The sequence below is a fragment of the Sorghum bicolor genome, chromosome 9 (assembly GCF_000003195.3).
Source record: "Sorghum bicolor cultivar BTx623 chromosome 9, Sorghum_bicolor_NCBIv3, whole genome shotgun sequence".
Lineage (NCBI taxonomy): Eukaryota > Viridiplantae > Streptophyta > Magnoliopsida > Poales > Poaceae > Sorghum > Sorghum bicolor.
The window spans coordinates 54,944,174-54,966,978 of record NC_012878.2 but is presented as its reverse complement, the minus strand read 5'-3'; the positions used below and the strand labels follow the sequence as shown (position 1 = coordinate 54,966,978).

The window sequence follows — 22,805 nt, the reverse complement described above, 5'->3', positions numbered from 1 at the left end:
TCTTTTTCCTCTCTATCCATTCTTTTGGGCCGAATTTAGTCTAGGCTAGCCTCTCTCTCCTTTCTCTATCGCCTAGCTACGCCCAGGCTCCTCCTCCTTCTCTCTCTCTCACACACACCCTAATAGCCACATAAAAATTAACATATTAGGGCTATTATCACGAACGGGTGCCCTTAGGACTAGGTTATCAAGCCTAAGCCAAGATCAACTTCTAAGCACTTCCCTAAGGCTCTAGCTTTGTTAGAATATGAGTTGTATACGAGTAGATGTTGGAGTTGTATACGAGTAGATTTAGATGTTGGAGTTGTATACGAGTAGATTTTGTAAACATGGAGGTCTCCTAGGTCTCCTATTGTAACAAAATCTACTCGTATATAACTCCAACATCTAAATCTACTCGTATACAACTCCAACATCTACTCGTATACAACTCATATTCTAACAAGCTTGTCCATTAGCCTCAACCTCCACGTATGCACTTGACCTCCATGTCACACAGTTTAGTGGTTTCGCAAACGGTTAGATTGGCTTGCAAAGGCACCAAGTGCTCCATCTAACAAAAGAACGATGCTCTTACCGAAGCACGCGTCGTACTCCCTCTATCGATACGTGCCAGCCAAATGTTTTTTTTTATTTTGACTAGATTTATTTATAGAAAATATTAGCAACAAAATAGTCAGCCCATAGCCATTCTTAGAAAAAAAAGGGGGTCAGCCTATAGCCCTAGACCGAAGGCCGAAGCCGCGACGAACAGCAGCTGCTTGACGGGCGCCGGCATTGTTACGGAGGTGCAGCAATGACATTTGCCTGCAGCATGGACCCGGACGGAAAGTAACATCGAATCTCGCATCGACGTCATGCAGCACGCACGGCGGCGCCTTTGCCACCGGCCGTGAGCGCAAGCTAACGTGCTTTCAGCCTTTCACGACCGAGTGGAGATGAACTAGGCGCGATGCCTACGTCCGAGAAAGAATCAGGTGGCGGGGCCTTTGGTAGATGCAGCAGATAGATGCCGCCATGGCTTTTTTGTCCACCAATAACGAACAAGCATCGCACACGCCTGACAGCCACAGGCCCAAGAATGCTGAAAACAACACAGCAGATCAGATGATTTCAATACGAGAGGAGGCATTACTCCAGTAAAATCAATCGTTGGAGCCTAGACCGGTTACAAGTCCGGCGACACATGATCCTGACAATGGCTATGATCTAGACGGCCACATGATCCTGACAATGGCTATCTAGACGGCCAGGCTAGGTATATGAGATGTACCAGCAACATGTTCAAGAAAACCTAAAGCCTTCGAGCCCAAGACAAAATCACAGGCTAATCAACATTGCAAGCAAAAAGAGAGAATCACAAGGGCAGGCGAATATTGTCCACTCAGTAAAGATATATAAAAGGAGCGTTCAAAATGTTCTCGTATTTGATCGCGTGCCTTTTGGGAACATTTTTGTTATCTCCAAGGAAGATATGCTTCTCCTTTCTCATGTTTAATATTCACCGAGTACTACGGGGCACATCACTGCTTCAGTTTCAGCATCTGACGAGTAAATCAGATATTGTCCCCAGTCACTCAACCATAGCCACAGTAAAGACTAAAGTGTCATAGGACAACAGATAGTAAAAGCTTCTAAGGTATATATGCACATTTACCCGCCCCCCATGTGCTGGATTCTACTTTGTTAGCAAGAGGGACAAACTAGAATCCTTATCGAGTTATCATAGAATGGAGAAAAGTTGGTCATCTTCCAATTTATGCCCAGAAAACCTTGCATATACCAAATCTGAATCTGGCACACAGCTAAGACATCTCCTACAAATGTAGCTCACTAGGTGAACCTAATGCATCATGAATAAGTAACGACAGATACCAGACCTCAAAATTACTACTATGTCGGCATGTTTGCCTCCTGGATTATATAACAATACACAAAAACAGAAATCAAGCAAACCAGGGAACAAATGTTATAACAATTCCATAATACTATGCCACAATACATGTTAAAAAACACACTGGAAAAAAAAATCATATGCGACAGAAGAAACCCAACAAAGAACAAGGATCAAATTCAGTACGACACCAACTACCTTAGACATTTGGCGAAACTTTGTGTAGAACAAAACAAAGGGTTTCAAAAATTCGATGGGAGCTTGCTTCGAAGGTGCCCTCTAAAATTGTCTTTCCCTGCTTCAACAAGAGTACAAGATACTAACCCTGTCAGAAGCAAGTCCCCTTGTAAATGATGTTAAGGCACCATGGCTCACCGCCTTGCTACCCAGTACCCAGCCACCCAAGCATTCCTGGACTAAACAAAAGTACTTCAGCTGCAAGGTTTTTTTTTTCCTGTTCTTATTTTTACAACATCTGCAATTTCTGGATTCAAACGAAGAAAAAACACTCATGCAACAAAGAGAGCACAAAAAAGGCAGTAGCTAGTATCAAACTACCTCAGATCTGCAGAACTTCCACAGAACAAAAGAAAAGGCTTCAGTAATTCCTTTGGTAATAACAGAAGAGTCATGTCCCTTCCATGATGAGAACTACCTCGTCAGCATCAGTTGAAGAAATTCCAGTTATACATTATACATGGTATTAATGCACCAAACCTCACAGTCAGCCTTTGCAAAGGGGGGCCTGTTTTGTTATTCCTACTGTAATTTATCTGTGATCCCTAGGTTTACATGGTATAGATTTCTGTACAGAATGTGGATTCTCAACAAGTGGAAATACAACTCAATGCTAGTGTATGGTCTTTATGTGGAAGAACAAACACTAAGGTATGCAGCACAAATTTCAGATTAGACGAAAAGAGAAACAAAACAACACTAATTAGATGTCTAACCTAATATGCTCTTGCAAGGAAAACAAAACATACTAAATGCACCTCAATGTTCACACTACTACAGCTGACTGCAAAGCTGCCAGTAGTTTATATGCTTTACTCCAGCAAACCCCAGCAATGTTAATAACTAAGTTGCTAAAGCATATAACTGAAAAGACTATGCAACATTGCAACCTGACTACACCACAGAGATCATGCTTTGGCAAAGAAGCACACCTCAGCTATCTGGGTGGACGTATGACATGACAATGGTATCTCAAATGCTAGAAGTTGAATAAGACAGCCTTCCTCAACTCCAGTATAAATAGTTCATGCTCAGACTGCAGCTTCCTCAGTCCCACAGGGAGGAAGTTCAGAGTTCTAATAAGAGCAGCAGCCAATATCATTCACAAGTTATTTTTCTGCAACATGTCAGCAACCAATCCTTTGGTCACGGCTCATGTCATACAGGATGTGTTGGATCCCTTTACACCAACCATTCCACTAAGAATAGCATACAACAATAAGCTACTTCTGGCAAGTGCTGAGCTAAAGCCATCTGCGGTTGTAAGTAAACCACGAGTCGATGTCGGTGGCAATGACATGAGGGCTTTCTACACCCTGGTGAGTCAAGCAATTTACAGATAATGCCACCGATTGGGAGAATGTATGTCAATCCTTTTGTTATGTAACACATAAAAGTATTGTGCACTTTGTAGAGGATTTATCAGTATTAGTTTGAAAAAATTCAATAAGAACAAAATGCCTTAAATCTAGCAGTATATCAACATGTCTATATGCTAACTTGTTTGTCTTTGACTTGAGAAGGTACTGATTGACCCGGATGCTCCAAGTCCAAGCCATCCATCACTAAGGGAGTACTTGCACTGGTAAATAAAGTGCAATACATTTCACTCTTCCTAGATTTGGTTCTTTTTAGTTTGCCTTATTATGATATTGGTTCACTATTCTGTAGGATGGTGACAGATATTCCTGAAACAACTAGTGTCAACTTTGGTATGAATGCATATAGTTATCTGTCATTCCATTGTATTTCTGCTTAATACAGTATTTGTGGAGCTTAAGTTGTAGTCTCTTCTTGCTTCTCCGACTACCACTGAACTGATGCAGATAAGGATATACATGAAATCAGCAACCATAGACTGATTCCTAGACCAGCTTCTTAGGTGAATGCAATATGCCAGCTTAGCGCTTACATGCGTAGTAATATCATGAAAGACACTAACTTAGTAGCATAACTAATGAAGCAATCAGGTAGAACTGATCTAACCCAGTACCAGAGTCTGGAAATATCAATATTAAACACAAACAAGTATTTAATAGCATAAATAAACTGGTATAGTATGGTTCACAAGGCCCCTGTTTGCCCTTTAATTGGTTGGTAACCTTGAGGACAATTACAGCAGAACTAGGTCCATTTACAGTTGTCATATTAAAGTTATATTCTAGTACATTTTTTAGTAAATAAAGTTTTTCATACTCAATTTTACCTGAGAGAAACAGATATTGGAAACAAAGCAGCCATTAATTGTCTCAAACAAGAGGAGCTATCTCTAAAAGGCCTCTATCCGTCTAAATTGAAAGAGTTAAAAAGAACAAATGACAATGTTTCCACACACTTAGTGCTCCTTAAACTCTTCAGTAGATAATGTCAGGATGCCCTTGCAGGCCAAGAGCTAGTATTTTATGAGCGACCGGACCCAAGATCTGGCATCCACAGGCTGGTATTTGTGCTGTTCCGTCAACTTGGCAGGGGGACAGTTTTTGCACCAGAAATGCGCCACAACTTCAACTGCAGAAGCTTTGCACGGCAATATCACCTCAGTGTTGCCACTGCTACATATTTCAACTGTCAAAGGGAAGGTGGATCGGGCGGAAGAAGGTTTCGGGAAGAGTAGAGACCATAGACTACTGCATGGTCACACTATGAAATATCATCAATAATGTGCACTATATTGAATGTCAATGCACTACCTCTATATGCTGAATGTTATGTATCTCAAACTATGATTGTAATGACTTGAAGGGTTGAGAGCTTAGTCTCTTAACAGAATATAGACCAATATTACTAGTATATTCCATGATTAATCAGATATTACAAAATATTCTCCAGGAAGAAACCGGTACAGTTTCAGGATCTTACTAGAGTACCTGCTTGTTTCAACAGGTATTAAACAAACTCAGCACAATCTGAATAATCCAAAGTATATCTCATGGGAAACTAACAGAGCATCACAGATTGTACATTATTCCTTACTGTATCAGAATAGCACAGCACATTATTCCTTATTCCCATTGAAAGTATTATGCCATACCAGTTGCTTAGAAAGTAGTCAACAAGACACTACAAAGCATTACAAATTCCAGAGTTAACTTACAGTAGAGTCACCATGGAGAGGAAACTAATCACTTCTTCTCAAGATGGCACACCTCCACCAATTCCCATGACTCCAAGCTTAAACTAATCACTTCTTCTCAAGATGGCACACCTCCACCAATTCCCATGACTCCAAGCTTTTATCTGCGGTATCCGTTCTATAGAGCGCAAGCTCAGAGATCTCAAACTCTAATCCGCAGATATCCTTGTCCAGCTCCTCTGCCTTCTTCCTTGCCTCCTCCTTCTCCTCATCTGTAAGGTCTCCGTATAAGAGGCTGACGTGTGGCATGTATGCTGCAAATTCCACAACAAGTGTTAAGTGTCAATAGTCACTAACATGTGATTTTTCATTCAGGAACAGGATTCAGCTAGTACACTCACGAGTTTTTCTCTTGTAACCGAAGCGGGCACAGCAGTGATCGCTCGCTCCCACCACCTAACAAAATTCAGAGAATTCGATATAAGACAGCCAAATGATTCCAATGCACACTGCATTACTGCAATGCTGCCTCAGCATTTCCTCTGGATTTCAAACCCAACTGGAAGTTTTAAACTCGGAGCAAAAAAAAAAAAAAAAAACTTAACTAAGGGAACCTGTACGAAGAGAAGAGATGCTTAACCTCGGGGGTGGGCTCGAGCAGGAGGTAGACGCACTGGTAGAAGAAGCTGCCACGGGCAACCCCCGTGACACGGGCAGTGTAGGGTTGGACGCAGGCGGCGGCGGCGCGGAGCACCTTGATGGCTTCCGAGCGGCGGCCGCGGAAGTCACCGACAACGGTAGCGTGCGGCTGGAAGGCGGGGCCGCCGTACGCGGCGCGGAGGCCCTCCATGATGCGGCGGAAACGGTCGCGGACGGGCTCCGGCGGGAGGGCCCACACGGAGTACACCTCCTCCGGCGACTGGTCGGTGGGGTCCATGCGGACTGCGACTGACTGGCGGTGAGGTCGGAGCACGAGACGGGGAAGCGGCGTCAGAGGCGGCGAGTGGCGGAGTGGGGAGCGGGCGGTGGTGGGGGGAAAGGAATATGCTGTGCAGCCGAGAAGCATCGCGGTTCGCGGGAGGCGGAAGATGAAGCGAAGTCGGTACGGTGGCTTACGGATGAGACACTGGCTGGTGGGTCCGAGACGGGAACACAAGCTGGCGGGCCCCACAGTCAGTGGAATGCGTTTACCGTACTCTGATTACACGTGTTAGCGTAGAATCAACCCTGTTAACAATGACTAATCAAGTCTGGATCTAGATCTAGTGTGCAAAACACAAGCACCATAAATCGCGACTACTTGCATTGACTTTAGGAATAACAAAATCCTGTCTTGCAAATGGATCAAATACTGTACAAAACAAGCAATGTCCATGCCACATACTTCATACATTAAAATATGGATGTGAATACAAATTCAAATTCAAATATTCCCACATTTGAATGTATACCAAATAGAATAGAGATGAGATGTGAATGGTTACTTTCAATTAGGTCAGTCAAATTTAGACACCTCAATATAATAACATATGATAAAATCAGGTAGTTTATGCAAGAAACAAACCAAACTTTGTGAATTCTTTCACACCAAGGGCATTGCGAGTGTAAATCTAATCTAAAAAAGAACAAATAGAAAAGGGATAAAAACATTGTATTCACCGTTTTACTCCATCCATCCCAAGATAACTGTCATCCTAGGATTCTTTGGAGAAATGAGTGTTATAGCAAAATGATGCATGTGTCCCTACAAAAGGTGTTTTTAATATGCAATAATAAATAATTACACTTTGAAAACTAAGAACGTAGCTAAACCTACTAATTCTAGGTTTTTTTGGACAAGAACCTACTAGTTCTAGGTTGGCCAAGAGCTAAGATAACACTCGTGGGATAAAGGGAGTATTCCATAAATAGGGGGCCACATTTTCTTCCAGGGCGAATTGGCAAGGGTTATTGGACGTGTTTTAAAGAAGCGTTGGGGTAGGAGCAGATTCCAAATAGTTTAAGAGGCATTTTTGAAACATGGATCCCCTTAGGTCTTGTTTGGCCACACTTCAACCAACCTCAATCCATATGTATTTGGTTGTATTGGGCTAATCCACCCCCAATACATGTAGATTTGGATGGATTGAAGTGCATCCAAACAAACTGTAAATGTGATCATTACAATATCAAAATCTTTGCACTCACAATTGTGCTATGGGGTTCGTGGAACATCAGAAACAAAATAGGGAATGAAAGGAAATTTCCAAAATCAACTGTTGAAGTGTTCTAAATCTCTTGTGCTGTTGTGCATTTTGTATTTTTGCTGAAGGGCGACTGCAACTGCTTGCACGCCAAGCTGAACAGAACGAAGTGATGGCCTGATGATTTGGAAGAGTGAGGATAGTACACCTTTTTCCATGTACGAATTCATCTGAAGTACAGGAAGTCTCGACAAAGATAGTACTGTATACAGAATGTCCAAATATCCACCATCATTGAGTACAAATCTCACTGAGATCAAATATCCCATTTTGCAAAACTATTTCAGAACCTCGCACCAAAGATATGTTCCATTATTCAGTAAAATTTCCATCGGGATTAAAGGTCCTACAAACTACTAAACATTTTTTACAAGGACTAATTCAAAATCCTGGATATCACACTGCCAATGCATTATACGTAACAGTGTGTAAGATCGTCTAATGCTTGTCCTCCTTGGGCACAGCATCTTTCTTGGCAGCTTGGGACTCCAACTCCTTCACTGAAGATTGTTCAGATCTATTTTGAAACACGAAAACACATGAGACCTTATGGAACTATGGATCAAATGTGATGCTCAAATGCTTATAGTGGTTTCAACAGAGCTTCAGAGGAGGAGAGAAGACACACACAACATTATAGTGGCTACAACAAAAGGTGCATGAACAGAAAAAAAAAATGGTAACACTGAAGCACCAATGTGACTACTGTAAACTTTGATGTATATGCACATAATCATTAATTCATTCGAAATTGTGATACTAGATTGCTTATTCTAAATCCATATAGCAATGGTCCATACCAGTAAAAAATTTCAATTCCAGAGCAAATAAGGCCATCGAATAATTTATGGTAAAATGACCAAAGGGTGATGCTTGTGTCCTCATTGGGGTTGGTGTGTGGCCCTATGCCATGAGCACGACGCACTGGCTAATTACAATTTGTACTAGTCGTCTTCGGCTAATTACATCAGTCCTGCCATAGTGCCGCTCATGGACACAAACAAAACCAAAGCTGTATGGCCAAATGCCCCAGGGACATGTTCCTGAGCCATCATCCGGCATCCATACAGCTTGGATGGCATGCTAACTAGCTTTATTAATATATAAAGTAACTAATGAAAACTGCTTAGATGGCATAGAAGGGAGGGAAAGTTTGAAAATAGTGGAACTGAAGAAAACACTATAATCCAATGGCACACAAAGAATTGTTATAAGTTTTGAAGCCATTCAAGGAATCTTCTCATCTAATTGTGGAGTGTTCTGCACCCCGCCTCATCTTGGTTGATTTTATGAATGTTGAGTTATGAACCCAGCAAACAGCACACCTCTCTCTAGCAATATCATTTCTTAAATGAGATTCAGCCACCTGATAAAGAATGGAGGGAACACGAGACATCCAGATCTGGCCACCCTCCCATTGCTGAGTGTTATGTATGATATGCTGTCTCAATTGGGCCCTTTGGGCCAATGGCTATAACCTGGCCCCTCTTGTATATTTGGCAATATGATTAGAGATAGGCAAGGATATCCTCGATGGGTGCTATTTCTATAAACCAGTCCTACGAATCCTTGCCTACATATATGTGTACCTTGCACCATCTCTAATCAATCCAATTGTTCAAGAGTCAATCCTGTCTTACAATGAGCACTCTACCCAGCCTCAGCAAGCACGACATCTAGACCTGTTGCATCCATCAAAATTGTTTTCGGCTTTTCATTTCCATCCACTTTTTTGCCCATACTCTTAAACTCAAGAAATTATATTCCTCTCTTTTTTATTTTTGCTCAGCTGACGTGAAATTTGATAGTGTACCATTTTTTTAATTGCATATCATATTCTATTCTTATATGCATCAACGCATGTATCTCTTCTCTGAAATTTTCTTATCCTCCCTCCCATTCATTCAATCTCTTATGCTCAGAAGATTATCCTTCAGCTCTTGTTTTGATTTGCGCATCGCACTGCTATGCCATTAGCCCATTACACAGTATACATCGCCATCACACCAAGTATTGCAAATGAGTCTCTAACTCTCTATATCACTACCAAAACAAATCAAATAGATCAAGGTTTGTCCCATCCTACTCTTGGATCACTTGGCCTTCAAATTTCATCGGTGAACCAAACGCCACCTAAATTTCAGTCCACTTGGCTCAATTGCAGGTACGAACCCGATTATTAAATTATTAAAACTACACCAAAATAAAAAAAAAACACTGAGATCCAATCCGAGCGGGTCCAATCACCAAATCAACCGCAACGGCTGACGAACGGGTCGCGGAGACTACTAGATAGATAGACGCGAAAAGTACAGAAGACATGGAGACAAAGGAGCGTACTTGGCGGCGGCGGCGGACTCCTCCTCGAGCCAGTTGCGGATGTGGCGCACGTTGCGGCGGAACATGGTGGCCGACTGCTTGACGTCTTTCCGCAGCAGCATCACCGCCGCGCCCACCCCCACCACCGTCAGGATGAAGTTCGTGAGCGCCATCGCCACGCACCTACGCTGCTCTCCTCCCAGGACCAGAAAACCCTAGAGCGGAGGAGAGCCGGAGAAGCGGCCAGGCCGGCCACCAGTCGACCGGAAGAGAAGCTAGCTAGCCCGTGGGCCGCCGGCTGATCAAATGATCCGCACGGCACGGGCCTCCAGCCCACGTGCTCGGCTCGTTTACCTTTCAGGCCCATCCACCTGCACTCTGTTTCGGCCGCGCTGTGGCAGTGCGCTATCCATGCCCATGGGCTCTCGTTCTCATCCGCTCGTCGCTCGTCAGCTCCTGCCATGCCAATCTCAAGTTCTCAACTGCTGCTCGTTGGCTGCTTCCGATCCGTACCGATCACAGGACGCGACGCAGCCACAGCCCACAGGCACCTGCAAGCACAGCGTGCTATTCCTGGGGCTCGCTGCTCAGACCGGGCAGGGCAAGAGCAGCAGGCAGCGAGCATGACGGCGAAGGATGCCAACCCAAGCGGGCCATCATCGGAGGTGACCGCCGCCGGCGGCGGCGGCTGCGGCTTTGGCGAGGAGCAAGAGGCGCTCGTGCTGAACGCGTGGAACGCCATGAAGGGCGAGTCGGCATCGTTTGCACTCAAGTTCTTCCTCAGGTACTGCTGCTGTTCAGGGTCGCGTCTTTACCGCTATTACGCTGTTGAGCACCTCTCAGGTCGCTGTTGTTGCCGTGACATAATGCCAGCGAGCTTATCATTGGAGCTAAGAAATATTAGCCTACTTATTTCTTTTTTAGAAAAATATAGTAAAGAATACATTAGCATGTTTCAGCTGTCTTGGTGTTTCTCGTGGCGAATTTTAACAAGCTCCCCGTGTCCATGATGGATGACTTGAGGAACAGTTTTATTATTGTTGCTTGGTACTTGAATCATGATTGATCATTTTCCCTGTATTTTGTAAACAAATCCAAAATGCTAGGAATATATAATTCGGCATATAATTCCAACCTAGCTAGGCTTCCGTCACATTTAGAATATTGTTACTCCCTTAACCAGAAAAAAATATAATTCTAGCACAGTACTAAGTTAAATTGTCTTAAGTTTCATCTGTCGTCTCTTCTCTCCTTTAGCCTTCTATAGGCTTTCTTGTTGCTCTGCAACAGTTCCTTCATGTACCTTCTCTGTTACACACTTACACCCCCTCTTCTGGGTGTGTTCGGTTGTCAGCTCTGGCTAACTTTGCTGTAATTTTGATGCCCTTTTTTGATAAATTTGCCGAGACTCCCCCCCCCCCACTTTGTGTAAAAATAGTATTTTAGTTCTTAGACAGAGAAGGACCTCCGTCAAGAATGCAATTCTAGAAGTTCTATACATTGCCAAAAAAAAGGTGGAAACGATGCATATTATATTGTTATAAAAGTTTTTTTAAAAAAAGGTAGTGGAAACGATGTAAAATCTTCCACGACGTTGCCAGCACATGGAATCATGGACGGACGATATCACCATTCGCCCTCAAAGTCTCCTGCGAATCAGCACGATATCTTAGTTTTTGGAACCAGAAGATGCCCTGCCCCGCTCGCACATTCAAGAGCCACTCACCTCTCCGGAAAATCAAAGCAGGGTCTCCTGTAGCTAGTTTCTCCCTCGACCAGAGGGTCACTCACCCTGGTGCCTATATAAACAACGATCAGATCTCGCACCAGTATAGCAAGTAGTAACACACAGACAGTAGATAAGAATGGGTTTCAGTGAGGCACAGGAAGAGCTTGTCCTCCGTTCATGGAAAGCCATGAAGAACGACTCCGAGTCAATCGCTCTTAAGTTCTTCCTCAGGTGTGACGAGTGATGACAGTACATTTGCGTGCAATTTGTTTCCTTGGCTAATCACACGTGCTGTTTAAACCATCATTTTGTTTTGTGGCATGTCAACAACAACAACAAAAAAAGGATCTTTGAGATCGCGCCGGGCGCCAAGCAGATGTTCTCCTTCCTGCGCGACGACGCCGGCGGCGACGCGCCCCTGGAGAACCACCCCAAGCTCAAGGCCCACGCCGTCACCGTCTTTATCATGGTCAGCCATCTCGATCTCGCCGCCGTCTTCGTCACTGCCGGCCTGTACGCATGTTTCTAGCTATCCTCTCTCATGATCTCCTGCTGCCGCTTTTTGCTTTGGCTTCCAGGCTTGCGAGTCCGCGACGCAGCTGAGGAGCACCGGCGACGTGAAGGTGAGGGAGGCCACCCTGAAGCGGCTGGGCGCGACGCACGTCAAGGCGGGCGTCGCTGACGCGCACTTCGAGGTAACTCAACATGGTCGCCGACGACGACGAGCAATTAACCTCTGCAAGCTCGCCAATCGCACAGATTCCGGCGCTCCTATATAAGTGTCGTCAGTTGCAGTCAGTAATTGACAGAGACCGACGACCGATCTTGCTTGTCTCTCAAACGTGCAGGTCGTCAAGACGGCGCTGCTGGACACCATCAGGGACGCGGTCCCGGAAATGTGGACGTCGGAGATGAAGGCGGCGTGGGAGGAGGCCTACGACCAGCTCGCCGCCGCCATCAAGGAGGAGATGAAGAACGCCGCCGCCAGCACCACGGAGGAGGCGAAGGACGCCGCCGCCAACACCACGGAGGAGGCGAAAGACGCCGCCGTGGCGTGATGGTTCCTAAATGTTCCAATGCTCGTCGCTAGCTACCGTGGCACGTACGCACACGCACCGCTGCGTGACTAAACGCGCGTTGATAATGATGGGTGCTTTTGGACTGCTACTACTACTGTTGCATTTTTTGTTTGTTAACCACGTCATTGCGATGATGGATAAAACGTTCAAAAAAAAGAGTGGAATTTGACTGTTTTTTTTATCTTAAAATCCTGAAAACCGTGCGAATTTAAGACCGAAAGACATCTCGCGTTGTACAAGCAATGGAGGTGGCGACGTGTAATGCCAAGCTAGCTAGGACAATCTCGGACACCATGGGTGGCTGATTAATTAGTTGCAAGAGAGCCCAAAAAACTAAGTGGCCGGTTTTAAGAGACGAGGGAGTTAAGAGGAAAAACTAGCTAAGGCCTTGTTTGGTTGACGCTAGTAAAATTTAACTCCCGTAACATTGAATATTTAGACACATATTACATATTAAGGGAGACTATTTAAACATATTAAATATAGACTATTTATAAAACTAAAAACTAAAAAATAATTTGCGAGACGGATATTTTAAATATAATTAGTTTATAATTAAATACTAATTATCAAATAAAACGAAAATGCTATACTAACTTTACACCCTCTAACTTTGGTGATAGGGGAGGTACAGTAGATTTTTCCTCTCTTTTTTTTTAGCAAAATGCTGCAGTTGCTCAGGCCATGTTGGGCCAGACGGGCCAAACCAATCAGCCCCTAACTTCTCAAGGCCCAGCAAAAAAAAGTCCATTCCCCTCCCGCTTTCCCGCTGGCGGAGGGGCCACACCCGACGAACCGGCGACTCACGGAGCGGCGGACCCTCGCTCCGTAGCGAGCCTGAGTCCCGCCGCCGACGGCGCCCCACGCCCCAGCCCTTTTCAACCGGTGGCACGAGAACTCTACCGCCGGGAGCGTGCATCTCGCGGCGGCCCTCGCCCCTCCACCAGTCCACCTCCACGCACCGTCGGGTAAGTAAACCCTAGCCTAGTAGCCTTTGCTTGCTCGTGCGCCTCGTTCGATCTCGCTCCTGTGGGGTGTTTCCGGTGACGTGATCCCGCGAATGCGAACAGAACTCTACTGACGGGCGCCCTAATTCGCCAGGTTCGTTGCGGATTCGCTCACCGTGTTGCGGCCTGTGGGATAGTTATTGCGTCTGAAATGCAAATCCTTTGCGGGATTCCGCTTCGGTTCAGCCGAAGGCCTCTCCCCATGGCGGGTATGTCTTGGGTGCGCACCGGTTGTAGTCATAGGGTTCGATCGAGGAACCTTTAGGTCCGAGTTGAGGCGTAGGGCCGTGGGTACAAGACTACAAGCTACCGTGGACCTGGCCAGTGATGTCAAATGTCATTGTGCAACATTAGTCCTTTTGTTTTGTGTATTTAATATACCTTTTTCACCAACATTAGATTTCATATTATTCGGGAAGATCTAGAATGTGAAAGTATTCATTGGTTACAATTTACACAAGAAAACTTGTGGATGTATTCCAGTGAAAGTATAAGCAAATAGTTCTTTGCTGAGTTACTACTAGCTGATAACTCTCAGTACGAAATGCATCGCTACATGGCTATATCCTGCAGCCAACGATCAATTCCTGATTTTGCATCTAGCTCTATACTGTATTGTTATTCACTACTATTGAAATCCTGTCATGATTGTGGTTTTGCCTGGCAAGAGAGTACTATGACATGTTAGTACTTTCTGTGTTTGTGTCATTCTTCGATATATGTTGTACGTTGTATTTGAGTGTTAAGTTAAATTTTGTGGAGTCATACTGTCATAGTTGACATCATAACCTGTTTGAAAAAAATACATCTTGAATTCTTCTACATTATTTTTCTTACAATTTTGTATCTCTAAGGTTAATTATTTATTAGATGTCCTAACCTATAAAAAATTAAAAACAATAAGAAAAAATTATAATGTATTTTTAACAGGGATTATGATGTCCGTTGTCACCTCACAGTTTCAACTTTAAAATTCAATTGGTATGTGATGAAACAAATAAAAATCTTATTAAGGCATAGATTGGACCTACCGAAATAGTTGGGGCAGTAAATCGAACGAACAATTAGTTTAGGGGGTTTTCTGAACATGGCACCTTACTTGGATAGAGTAATTTGGACCTTTTCCTTTGAACCTTGTATTATCTGTTTCCATTTTTTTAGAAATGATTAATAATATATCTATTCAAGTGCTTATGAGTGAGTAATTCATTGTTCCTTTCTTGGTCAAACTGATTATAAACATGCATGTTTGCAGTTTGTCTATATCCTCTTCTATTTTGAGTACTTGCTTGCTGTATCCAATTTTTTTTTCTAACAGGAGCACTAAGGATCAGTATAAGAACATTATAAAGGAGAATTACTAAGTTGCCTATCATGGTTTAGTGGGTTCCCTAGTTTTTCACTTGGGATTGGTAAAAGGCAAAACTAAAAAGCACTGAATTTTTGTAGTGAATGAAACTGAAATTCTGAAAATCACTGGCTGTATGTAGATTTTTTTATCAAATTGTTCTATTAGTGTGTACTGTATAGACAGATATCGTTCACAGAATCCTTCATGGCTGCAGGTGATCTGCTGCAATAAAAATGGCTTCATCGTCAGTGTTCCGGAGAGTGAATGTCAAAGAACTGATCTCAAATGCTTCGGTCTATGCTAGCGCAACAGGTGATAACCTGCGCAGTTGGTGTAACCTCAACTTGCACTTTTCTGCTATTCTGAACAATTATTTTACCTGCCTGAGGTAAGCTTGGTTACAGAATCTTCTGGAGGAATGAGCTTAGTGTTTAGACGCTGGGCTACTAAGAAGACTGCTGGATCAACTAAAAATGGCCGTGACTCCAATCCCAAGTATTTGGGTGTAAAGAAGTTTGGTGGAGAGGTACACCCTTCAAATACATATTACATCTGGTTCTTTTACTCCATGGCATTCATGTGATTCGATAGTAGCATGGTGGTGCTCATTTTCATGTGTCAGACATAGAACAATGGAATTGAAATGATAGTGTTGGTCTGTTAACTGAATGCCTTACAACTGTGTTACTTCTCCAGAAAGTGGAACCGGGAAACTTCATTGTCCGCCAAAGGGGGACTCGCTTCCACCCTGGGAACTATGTCGGCATGGGCAAGGATCACACTCTCTTCTGCCTTAAGGAAGGCCATGTACGGTTCGAGCGCAACAAGCTGTCTGGCAGGAAATGGGTTCATGTTGACCCTGTGGCTGGTCATGATCTACACCCAGTCTACACCAGTGGTTCCACTACTGCAGTCGACCTGGAGGTGCACTTGTAGTGACCACTGACCACGCAGTTGCTTCTCCAGTTCTCCTGCAGATGTTGCTTCTTAAACAGTGCAACTTGTTCCAGTAAAGATGCTTGCGAGTAAGAGATGCTTCCATTACGTAGTACCCTTTTGCTCAACTGAGAATTTCAGCATGTTCAATATTTCCATTTTTATAAGAGCACCTTTTCCGGACACAATATTAGTTTTGTGGGTTCATGTCTGCTAAATTATACGCAAAAGATTTACGTATCATTGTATTAATAAGTAGAAGAGTTTAAACATATGGACAACATGCTTTTATCAGGCGCCGGAGAAGGTCGAACTAAAACAGCCATCTGCTAAATTGTTGTTGACTGATGGACCTGAATTTTATTGTGTGCTTCCGATGATCGGAAATGTCTTGGTATTTTCCTTTCATATTTTTTTTTTTTGAAACGGGATGGGGCTCAGAAAAGTGGATTGGAAACAAGATCAAGATATGTCAAAAAAAAAAAAGAGGATCACATGATCTAATATAAGCATGTACTCCCTTCGTAAAAAATAAATATCTTTCTTGCTTCATGTGTCAAGCGAATTTATCTTTGACTAAATATATAGAAAAATATTAATATTTGTATTACATAATTAATATCATTAGGTAGACCATTGAATCTATTTTTTTGGGTAATAAACTTATTTAAAGAAACAAATGTTGCTAATGTTTTTTACAATTCTAGTTAAAGTTAAAAGAAAACTTTACAATTATCATAACGATTCTTATTTTAGGACGAAGGATTATGTTAGCCACATAAAAATATACACATATGAAGATCGGTTTAATATTCAATCACATGCTATGTGTTAACACGTTAACATACATAACTGATGATTCGTAAGTGTGATAACATAACAAAATGATACGTAATTGCTGGACATGTCACGCATAGACTGAAAAACAGGATCCCGCAAAAACAGCTAGGAAACCCTGTCGTATTTTTGCAAATACTGAAACAAGCGGGATAAAAGTAACAAGGCCTTGTTTAGTTCACCCCGAAAACCAAAAACTTTTCAGGATTCTCCGTCACATTGAATCTTGCGGCACATGTATGGAGCGATAAATATAGATGAAAACAAAAACTAATTACACAGTTTGTCTGTAAATCGTGAGATGAATCTTTTAAGCCTAATTACTCTATGATTGGACAATGTTTGTCAAATAAAAACGAAAGTGCTACAGTGTCGAAATCCAAAAAAAATTCGGATCTAACCAAGGCCCAAGTTTTCTTTCCGTTTGGTTTCATCTCTACTGGATAGGGCTTTCATCGAGGAAAAGTATATTAAGAGACTATTTGGCATGGCTCCTCCGAGTCCTCCTTTGGAGGAGCAATAGGGGAGAACCATAAATTGTAGCTCTTTTTTGTTAAAAAAAAGCTTATCACTCTTTATACACACACCAAAAAATAACTCCTCTTGGGGTATTTTGTGCAGCCCCTGTTGCTCTTCTGCCAGAGCCATGCCAAACAGCCATGATGGAATCAAATTTGAAAAAAAAGAGTGTTTGTTTCATTGTTTGGTTATTTGTGTGAGTACATGTAATTTGTTTGATGTGTCGATCTTGCATCCACTGGCCTTGTTTAGTTCACCCTCAAAACCAAAAAGTTTTCAAGATTCTCCGTCACATCGAATCTTTCGGCACATACATAAAGCATTAAATATAGACGAAAATAAAAACTAATTACACAGTTTACCTATAAATTGCGAGACGAATCTTTTGATCCTAGTTAGTCCATAATTGGACAATATTTACCATAAACAAACGAAAGTGCTACAATAGCAAAATCCAAAATCTTTTCGCATCTAAACAAGGCCTAAGCCAAATGCAGGGGAGAACCTTGGTTCTTTGAATCTATCCACCGAGATAGACTTGGGAGAGAAGCTCGATTCAAGCGTATCCCGTCAGCCCCTATAGGTGAATTCGTTTGGCTTAGTTTTTCCAAAAAAATTTTAAGATTTCTCATCACATCGATTTTTTTAGATGCATGTATGAAATATTAAATATAGATAAAAAATACTTAATTAATTACATAATTTGTTTGTAATTTGCGAGACGAATTTTTTGAGTCTAGTTAGTCTTTGGTTTGACAATAATTATTAAATACAAACGAAAGTGCTACAATAACCAAACCTAAAAATTTTCGCGAACTAAACAAAGCCTTGTTGTATCCACTGACTCAGGCATTATAGCTCGCATACGGCTCTGCAGGATGAGCGGAGTAGATTAACCAAATACGCCCCTAATCACTTTTGGATTAGTAGATTCTGCCAGGAGATTGGCAGCAGATTGTAGCGTTTTTATTATTAGGGAAATTCCCAAATCATGCTGTCATACTCTGAAACCTTATGGAGCTCCCTCTCCTGCTATTTTTCTGTCCTTTTGGTATCCATGAATTTGATTGCAAACCCCCCACTATGTACATAGGTACATACTGATAAAGACAACGGGAACAGAGGATCGGATAGCACTATTTACTGTACTATTTAAATTAGAATCCGAATTCAGATGCAAAACATATACGCAGTTAGACATGAACTCAATTTGTGTGATAGAATTTACTGACAGTTTATCCAATCATTTTTATTGATGATTTAGAAGGATGAAATTATGAGAAGACACTCAACTAGGGATCACCCTTGTGCACACAAAAGATCGTTAACAAAAAAAAAAGTTTCCTGTAAAGTTTACCTTGAGCAGATTCATCCCTGTTTTTTGTGTACTATGTGTTCTCTAAAGCGCCTTGTTTTACAAGTGATTAAAACAGAAACTGACACGGTTATTCCGTTGCCTACATATGAAATAATCCGTCAAAAGGCGTAAAAAACATGGAGAACCTACTATAGAACATTTTAGAGTGGAAAAATTTGAAATAAAAATCTTTAATGAAAAATAAAAAAAAAATCAAAACTTTATCAATCCTAAAATAAAGATAAATATCTACTACAATATAAAATATTAGTATTAGATTAATCACGGAATAGAATGCCATACCATATATCTCTGGAGTCAAAATTAGAAATAATTTTTTTATAAACTTCATTAAATTTCAAATAGTTTGACTTTATACCAAATCTACCACATACAGTATGCCTTGGGAAAGCACGGATACCAAGTCATTCATAATCATAGCAAAATATTAGCAAAGGTCCGTTGAGGGTTCGTGACTCTTCCCTCCGGCTAGAGTTGGACAACGTCAACGTCAACGTGGGGGGTGGAGAGAGACGGTGGGAGCGGGACCAAATCCAGAACCCGCCCCCGGTATTGGCTCCCGCCCACAGAAGCAGCGGAAACAGGGGCCGTCGCTGTACGATTTCCACAAAACCGGGAGCCCCCCCCTCCACTCCAGCCTGGTTTCCTTTCTGCCTTTCCGCCTCCTCTCCTCTCGCCCCCCCACGTTTCTTCCAGCCTTTTTCCACGTCCCCGGTATCCGGCGATTGCTCTCTCCGCTCGCTGCCTGCCTGCCTGCCCACGGGACGGAACGTGGTGGCCGCGCGCCGCGCCGCGCCGCGCCACGGCCCTGCGGGCGCCCGCCTCCTCCCCCCACTTTTGGATCCTTCTGCCGCCTCCAGTTTCTTCGCTCCTCGAATCCTTTCCTCGGACGCGGCTTCTTGCAGAGCGGGGCCGGCGGGCGCCACAGGCAGGCAGACAGCCAGTCTCGCGGTCGCACTCCATCCAAGTCCGGCCGGCCCCGCGGCGCCGAATCCGCCTTCCCCCCACCTCTCCAAAACCACAGGCGCCCCGCCCAACCCAGAGCAGCCACCCAGCCCACTGCTCTGTCCGGTCTCCGCTTATAAAAACCGCCCCCACCCACTCCCTCTCTCTCCATCTCCAACAACTTGGGCGCGCCCGGCCGGGGTTCCTTCCTATACGATAGCAATACAATCGCATCACACCAAGCTCTCTGCTCGCGATCTGTGCGCCCACCACCACCACCTGACCACCACCACCGTCGGAGCTAGCGAAGATGCGGATGAGCTGCAACGGCTGCCGCGTGCTGCGCAAGGGCTGCAGCGACGCGTGCACGATCCGCCCGTGCCTGCAGTGGATCGAAACACCCGACGCGCAGGCCAACGCCACCGTCTTCCTCGCCAAGTTCTACGGCCGCGCGGGGCTGCTCAACCTGCTCGCCGCCGCGCCCGACGACGCCGCCCGCCCCGCCGTCTTCCGCTCCCTGCTCTACGAGGCGTGCGGCCGCATCGTCAACCCGGTCTACGGCTCCGTCGGCCTGCTCTGGTCACGCCAGTGGCACAAGTGCGTCGACGCCGTCGACGCCGTGCTCCGGGGACACCCCGTCGTGCAGGTCGACGCCGGGTCCGCCGCCGCCGCCGCCCCGCCGCTGCTCGGCGGCGGCGGCGCCGGCGCCAGGTCTGCCGCCGCGCCGGCCGCTGCCTACGACATCCGCCACGTCGTCAAGGATCCCGACGCTGCCGCCGCCGCTGACCTCCTCCGCGTCGCGCGCGGCGGCCGCAAGAGGTTCAAGCGCGCGGGCTCGTCGTCTGACGCCTCCTCTGAGGGCAAGGTCAAGCCCCTCAAGCCCAAGGCCGAGGCCGGCTGCAACGAGCGCGCGTCGCTGTCGCCCAGCCCTCCTCTGAAGCGGCAAGAACAAGAGGCGGAGGAGATGGAACCGGTGCCCATGGTCGTCGAGCTTGAGCACGGCGAGGAGTCAGCCGGCAGCCATGACCACCACCACCTGCAGCTGCAGCAGGGGTCGTCGGAGGAGGACACCGATGTGGAGGCGGCCTCCCACGTGAGCCAAGCCGAGGCCGAGCCGCCGGTCAGCAGTCACAGCCAGAGCCAGGTGCTGGTAGCGGCGGATCAGGAGGAAGAAGAGGAGGTTGGGCTGGAGCTCACGCTCGGGTTCGAGCCGGTCGTCAGGCAGCAGCCGAGGTCTTCCTGCTGCGACCGCAGCGGCTTGAGCGCGGCATCGAGCCTCATCGGCTTGCGGCTGCAGCTGCCAGCCGCCTGAGGAGAGCGAGCCACATCTCATCTCACCGAACAAAGAGAGCAGTTTTGCGATCCTGCGGAGTTTTTTCTTTTTTTAAAAAAAAAAAAGTTTTGGACCCCGCGGTGTCAGGAGACAAATAGCAGCCGACATCAGATTTCCTAGGTTTCGTTTATCTTTTTCATTTTTTTTTTGGCTGGCTGTAATTGTAAAGGCTGATGGACTTGTTTCTTGCGTCCTGTACGGCTGTGCCCATGTGATGTACATGTGTACTCGCTTGTTGGCCAGGATATGCGAAGCGTTCGTTACTCTACATAACTAACATGAGTGAATTTCTTGCAAAGTTAATATTTGGAGGCTCAGAGCTAATCCCGTGTTTCCGTCTCACATTCGAGCTCTTTTTGTAGAAATTCTTTGAACAGCGCCTGCAGTTATTTTGTTTACCAAACGGGCCACATGAGAGGTTGGACTGCCAAGATTGCTTCCGGAGGCGGTTGGGACCAGTTGGAGCCCAAAGGCTCGGACGAACTCTCCCTGGGCCAGGGATCAGCTGATCCCTGATGGGCTCCTCAGAGGCCCATCTTTGGTGGGGTGGGCCACCATGACCTTGTGACTTCAAGCCTGCCTGCCTACATCCCTCTACTTTGGGCCATTTTTCTCCCTCTCCCTCTTCCTCAAATACACTACAAAGATCTGATAAAAAAAATAATAATAAAAAACACTACCAAGATGGAGAACCCGCGAAGCTAGAAGTTTATATCTTTATTGGATTTTGCTATAATGCTAGCACGGTACTGAAGCAACAATAGGGTTAATGATTACATGGAAATAATAGGAAAGATGTTAGAAAATCATTGACATAAAGCTGTAAAAATGACTCACTAGCGTTTCAATATGGCAATTTCAAAACACAAGGAGCATGATTTTAAATAGCAAGCTATTAAAAATAGTGGCAACTTTTTTCAATAGCTATGAAGCTATAGCAACGCTATGACAGATAGTGTTTTTATAAAAAAATATAGAAAACACCAGTAATTGATGCAAAATACATGAAAAATATGAAATTCAATAAATACAAATATGTTTCTAAGGTTCCATAAGTCCAAGTGACATTACCAATTTGATATTACAACATGGTTCATGAAACTCCAGTGTTTAATTATCCAAAATACTGAAATTAGTAGCAAATGATAAGTAGAAAATAACTAAATTGTCATTATAGTCTATTGGCAAAATCTGAAATAGTGCCGCTATTTGAACGCTAAAGCTATACAAATTAGCGGCGCTATAGCACACAATAGTGGTCAAAGTTGGCATAGCGGCACAAATAGGAATAGCTTAGTGTCAAGTCTCTCCTGTAGCTATGTTTTTTCCATGATAAGGAGGGATATGCACTTAACTAATGGCTTAGTATAACTCGTGACAATGAATTATATATGGACTGAAATATGTTTTACACAATAGCTAAATTGGTCCGAGCAAGATGACAACGTCTCACACAGATGGAAGAAAAGTTTAGAGATGAATGTAACTATATCTTCATTAACATTTATGTTGTTGCACTGATCACATGTATTATATGTCATTGAACCTTTACATGTGTCGACATTTTTAATGTCCACATGCGTGTGTCATGTTGATATATTTGAATAATGTAAATCAATGTATGTGTGTGTGCAAAATACAAATAAAATTCCTTATCATTCTTTAGTGTGCAAAATGTAGACAATCCTTAGGAATAGGTGTAGTCGATTTTGGTATTAGCAAATAAAACATCGAAAAGAACGACGAAGGAGGTTGTTTATTTGAAGCAAGTAATTACATTTGTCTATCAATGTTACAAGATGAGACAACAAAATCATGACCTGTTTATAGCATCATTGAATTTTTGAAATGTATTTTTGGCCTGGAGAGTTTGATAAATGTGCCAAAAGCAAGACCAAAGCTTTATAACTGTCGGACAACAATTA

At 44.0% G+C, this 22,805-nt stretch overlaps 6 protein-coding genes across 7 annotated transcripts; 4 read left to right on the top strand and 2 right to left on the bottom strand.

Annotated features, from left to right (window-relative positions):
• Positions 2,624-4,745, top strand: LOC8082981 (protein HEADING DATE 3A). The gene is made up of 4 exons (XM_021446821.1): positions 2,624-3,450; positions 3,655-3,716; positions 3,803-3,843; positions 4,516-4,745. The coding sequence occupies exons 1-4, from the start codon at positions 3,256-3,258 to the stop codon at positions 4,743-4,745; spliced, it is 528 nt and encodes a 175-aa protein (XP_021302496.1). The 5' UTR covers positions 2,624-3,255.
• On the bottom strand, positions 5,039-6,416 carry LOC8082980 (cyclic phosphodiesterase). The gene is made up of 3 exons (XM_002440038.2): positions 5,845-6,416; positions 5,606-5,660; positions 5,039-5,518 (listed from the first exon to the last, which is right to left on the bottom strand). The coding sequence occupies exons 1-3, from the start codon at positions 6,268-6,270 to the stop codon at positions 5,313-5,315; spliced, it is 687 nt and encodes a 228-aa protein (XP_002440083.1). The 5' UTR covers positions 6,271-6,416; the 3' UTR covers positions 5,039-5,312.
• LOC8067523 lies at positions 7,613-10,033 on the bottom strand. Its single transcript, XM_002440037.2, has 2 exons — positions 9,788-10,033; positions 7,613-7,964 (listed from the first exon to the last, which is right to left on the bottom strand). The coding sequence occupies exons 1-2, from the start codon at positions 9,937-9,939 to the stop codon at positions 7,886-7,888; spliced, it is 231 nt and encodes a 76-aa protein (XP_002440082.1). The 5' UTR covers positions 9,940-10,033; the 3' UTR covers positions 7,613-7,885.
• On the top strand, positions 10,183-12,757 carry LOC110430006 (non-symbiotic hemoglobin 1-like). Of its 2 annotated transcripts, none has more exons than XM_021446819.1 (4): positions 10,183-10,550; positions 11,841-11,964; positions 12,074-12,190; positions 12,344-12,757. In XM_021446819.1, exons 1-4 carry the CDS (start codon positions 10,228-10,230, stop codon positions 12,551-12,553), a joined length of 774 nt encoding a protein of 257 aa, XP_021302494.1. In that variant the 5' UTR covers positions 10,183-10,227; the 3' UTR covers positions 12,554-12,757. The 2 variants fall into 2 exon arrangements, with proteins under 2 accessions (XP_021302494.1, XP_021302495.1); XM_021446820.1 differs by lacking the exon at positions 10,183-10,550 and adding an exon at positions 11,354-11,726.
• Positions 13,313-16,245, top strand: LOC8067522 (50S ribosomal protein L27). The gene is made up of 4 exons (XM_002441344.2): positions 13,313-13,542; positions 15,147-15,244; positions 15,337-15,458; positions 15,629-16,245. Exons 2-4 carry the CDS (start codon positions 15,166-15,168, stop codon positions 15,866-15,868), a joined length of 441 nt encoding a protein of 146 aa, XP_002441389.1. The 5' UTR covers positions 13,313-13,542; positions 15,147-15,165; the 3' UTR covers positions 15,869-16,245.
• LOC8067521 (LOB domain-containing protein 42) lies at positions 19,673-21,185 on the top strand. Its single transcript, XM_002441343.2, has one exon. The coding sequence runs from the start codon at positions 19,858-19,860 to the stop codon at positions 20,857-20,859; it is 1,002 nt and encodes a 333-aa protein (XP_002441388.1). The 5' UTR covers positions 19,673-19,857; the 3' UTR covers positions 20,860-21,185.

Coding starts and splice junctions, on each gene's coding strand:
- LOC8067523 (XM_002440037.2), bottom strand. CDS start 9,939: ATGGCGCTCACGAACTTCATCCTGACGGTGGTGGGGGTGGGCGCGGCG. Junction 7,965..9,787: donor GAGTCCGCCGCCGCCGCCAA/GTACGCTCCTTT, acceptor GTTTCAAAATAG/ATCTGAACAATCTTCAGTGA.
- LOC8082980 (XM_002440038.2), bottom strand. CDS start 6,270: ATGCTTCTCGGCTGCACAGCATATTCCTTTCCCCCCACCACCGCCCGC. Junction 5,661..5,844: donor TGCTCGAGCCCACCCCCGAG/GTTAAGCATCTC, acceptor GAATTTTGTTAG/GTGGTGGGAGCGAGCGATCA. Junction 5,519..5,605: donor CGGTTACAAGAGAAAAACTC/GTGAGTGTACTA, acceptor TGGAATTTGCAG/CATACATGCCACACGTCAGC.
- LOC8067522 (XM_002441344.2), top strand. CDS start 15,166: ATGGCTTCATCGTCAGTGTTCCGGAGAGTGAATGTCAAAGAACTGATC. Junction 15,245..15,336: donor GGTCTATGCTAGCGCAACAG/GTGATAACCTGC, acceptor GCTTGGTTACAG/AATCTTCTGGAGGAATGAGC. Junction 15,459..15,628: donor TAAAGAAGTTTGGTGGAGAG/GTACACCCTTCA, acceptor TTACTTCTCCAG/AAAGTGGAACCGGGAAACTT.
- LOC110430006 (XM_021446819.1), top strand. CDS start 10,228: ATGCCAATCTCAAGTTCTCAACTGCTGCTCGTTGGCTGCTTCCGATCC. Junction 11,965..12,073: donor CCGTCACCGTCTTTATCATG/GTCAGCCATCTC, acceptor TTTGGCTTCCAG/GCTTGCGAGTCCGCGACGCA. Junction 12,191..12,343: donor TCGCTGACGCGCACTTCGAG/GTAACTCAACAT, acceptor TCAAACGTGCAG/GTCGTCAAGACGGCGCTGCT.
- LOC8067521 (XM_002441343.2), top strand. CDS start 19,858: ATGCGGATGAGCTGCAACGGCTGCCGCGTGCTGCGCAAGGGCTGCAGC.
- LOC8082981 (XM_021446821.1), top strand. CDS start 3,256: ATGTCAGCAACCAATCCTTTGGTCACGGCTCATGTCATACAGGATGTG. Junction 3,451..3,654: donor TGAGGGCTTTCTACACCCTG/GTGAGTCAAGCA, acceptor TGACTTGAGAAG/GTACTGATTGACCCGGATGC. Junction 3,717..3,802: donor CTAAGGGAGTACTTGCACTG/GTAAATAAAGTG, acceptor ACTATTCTGTAG/GATGGTGACAGATATTCCTG.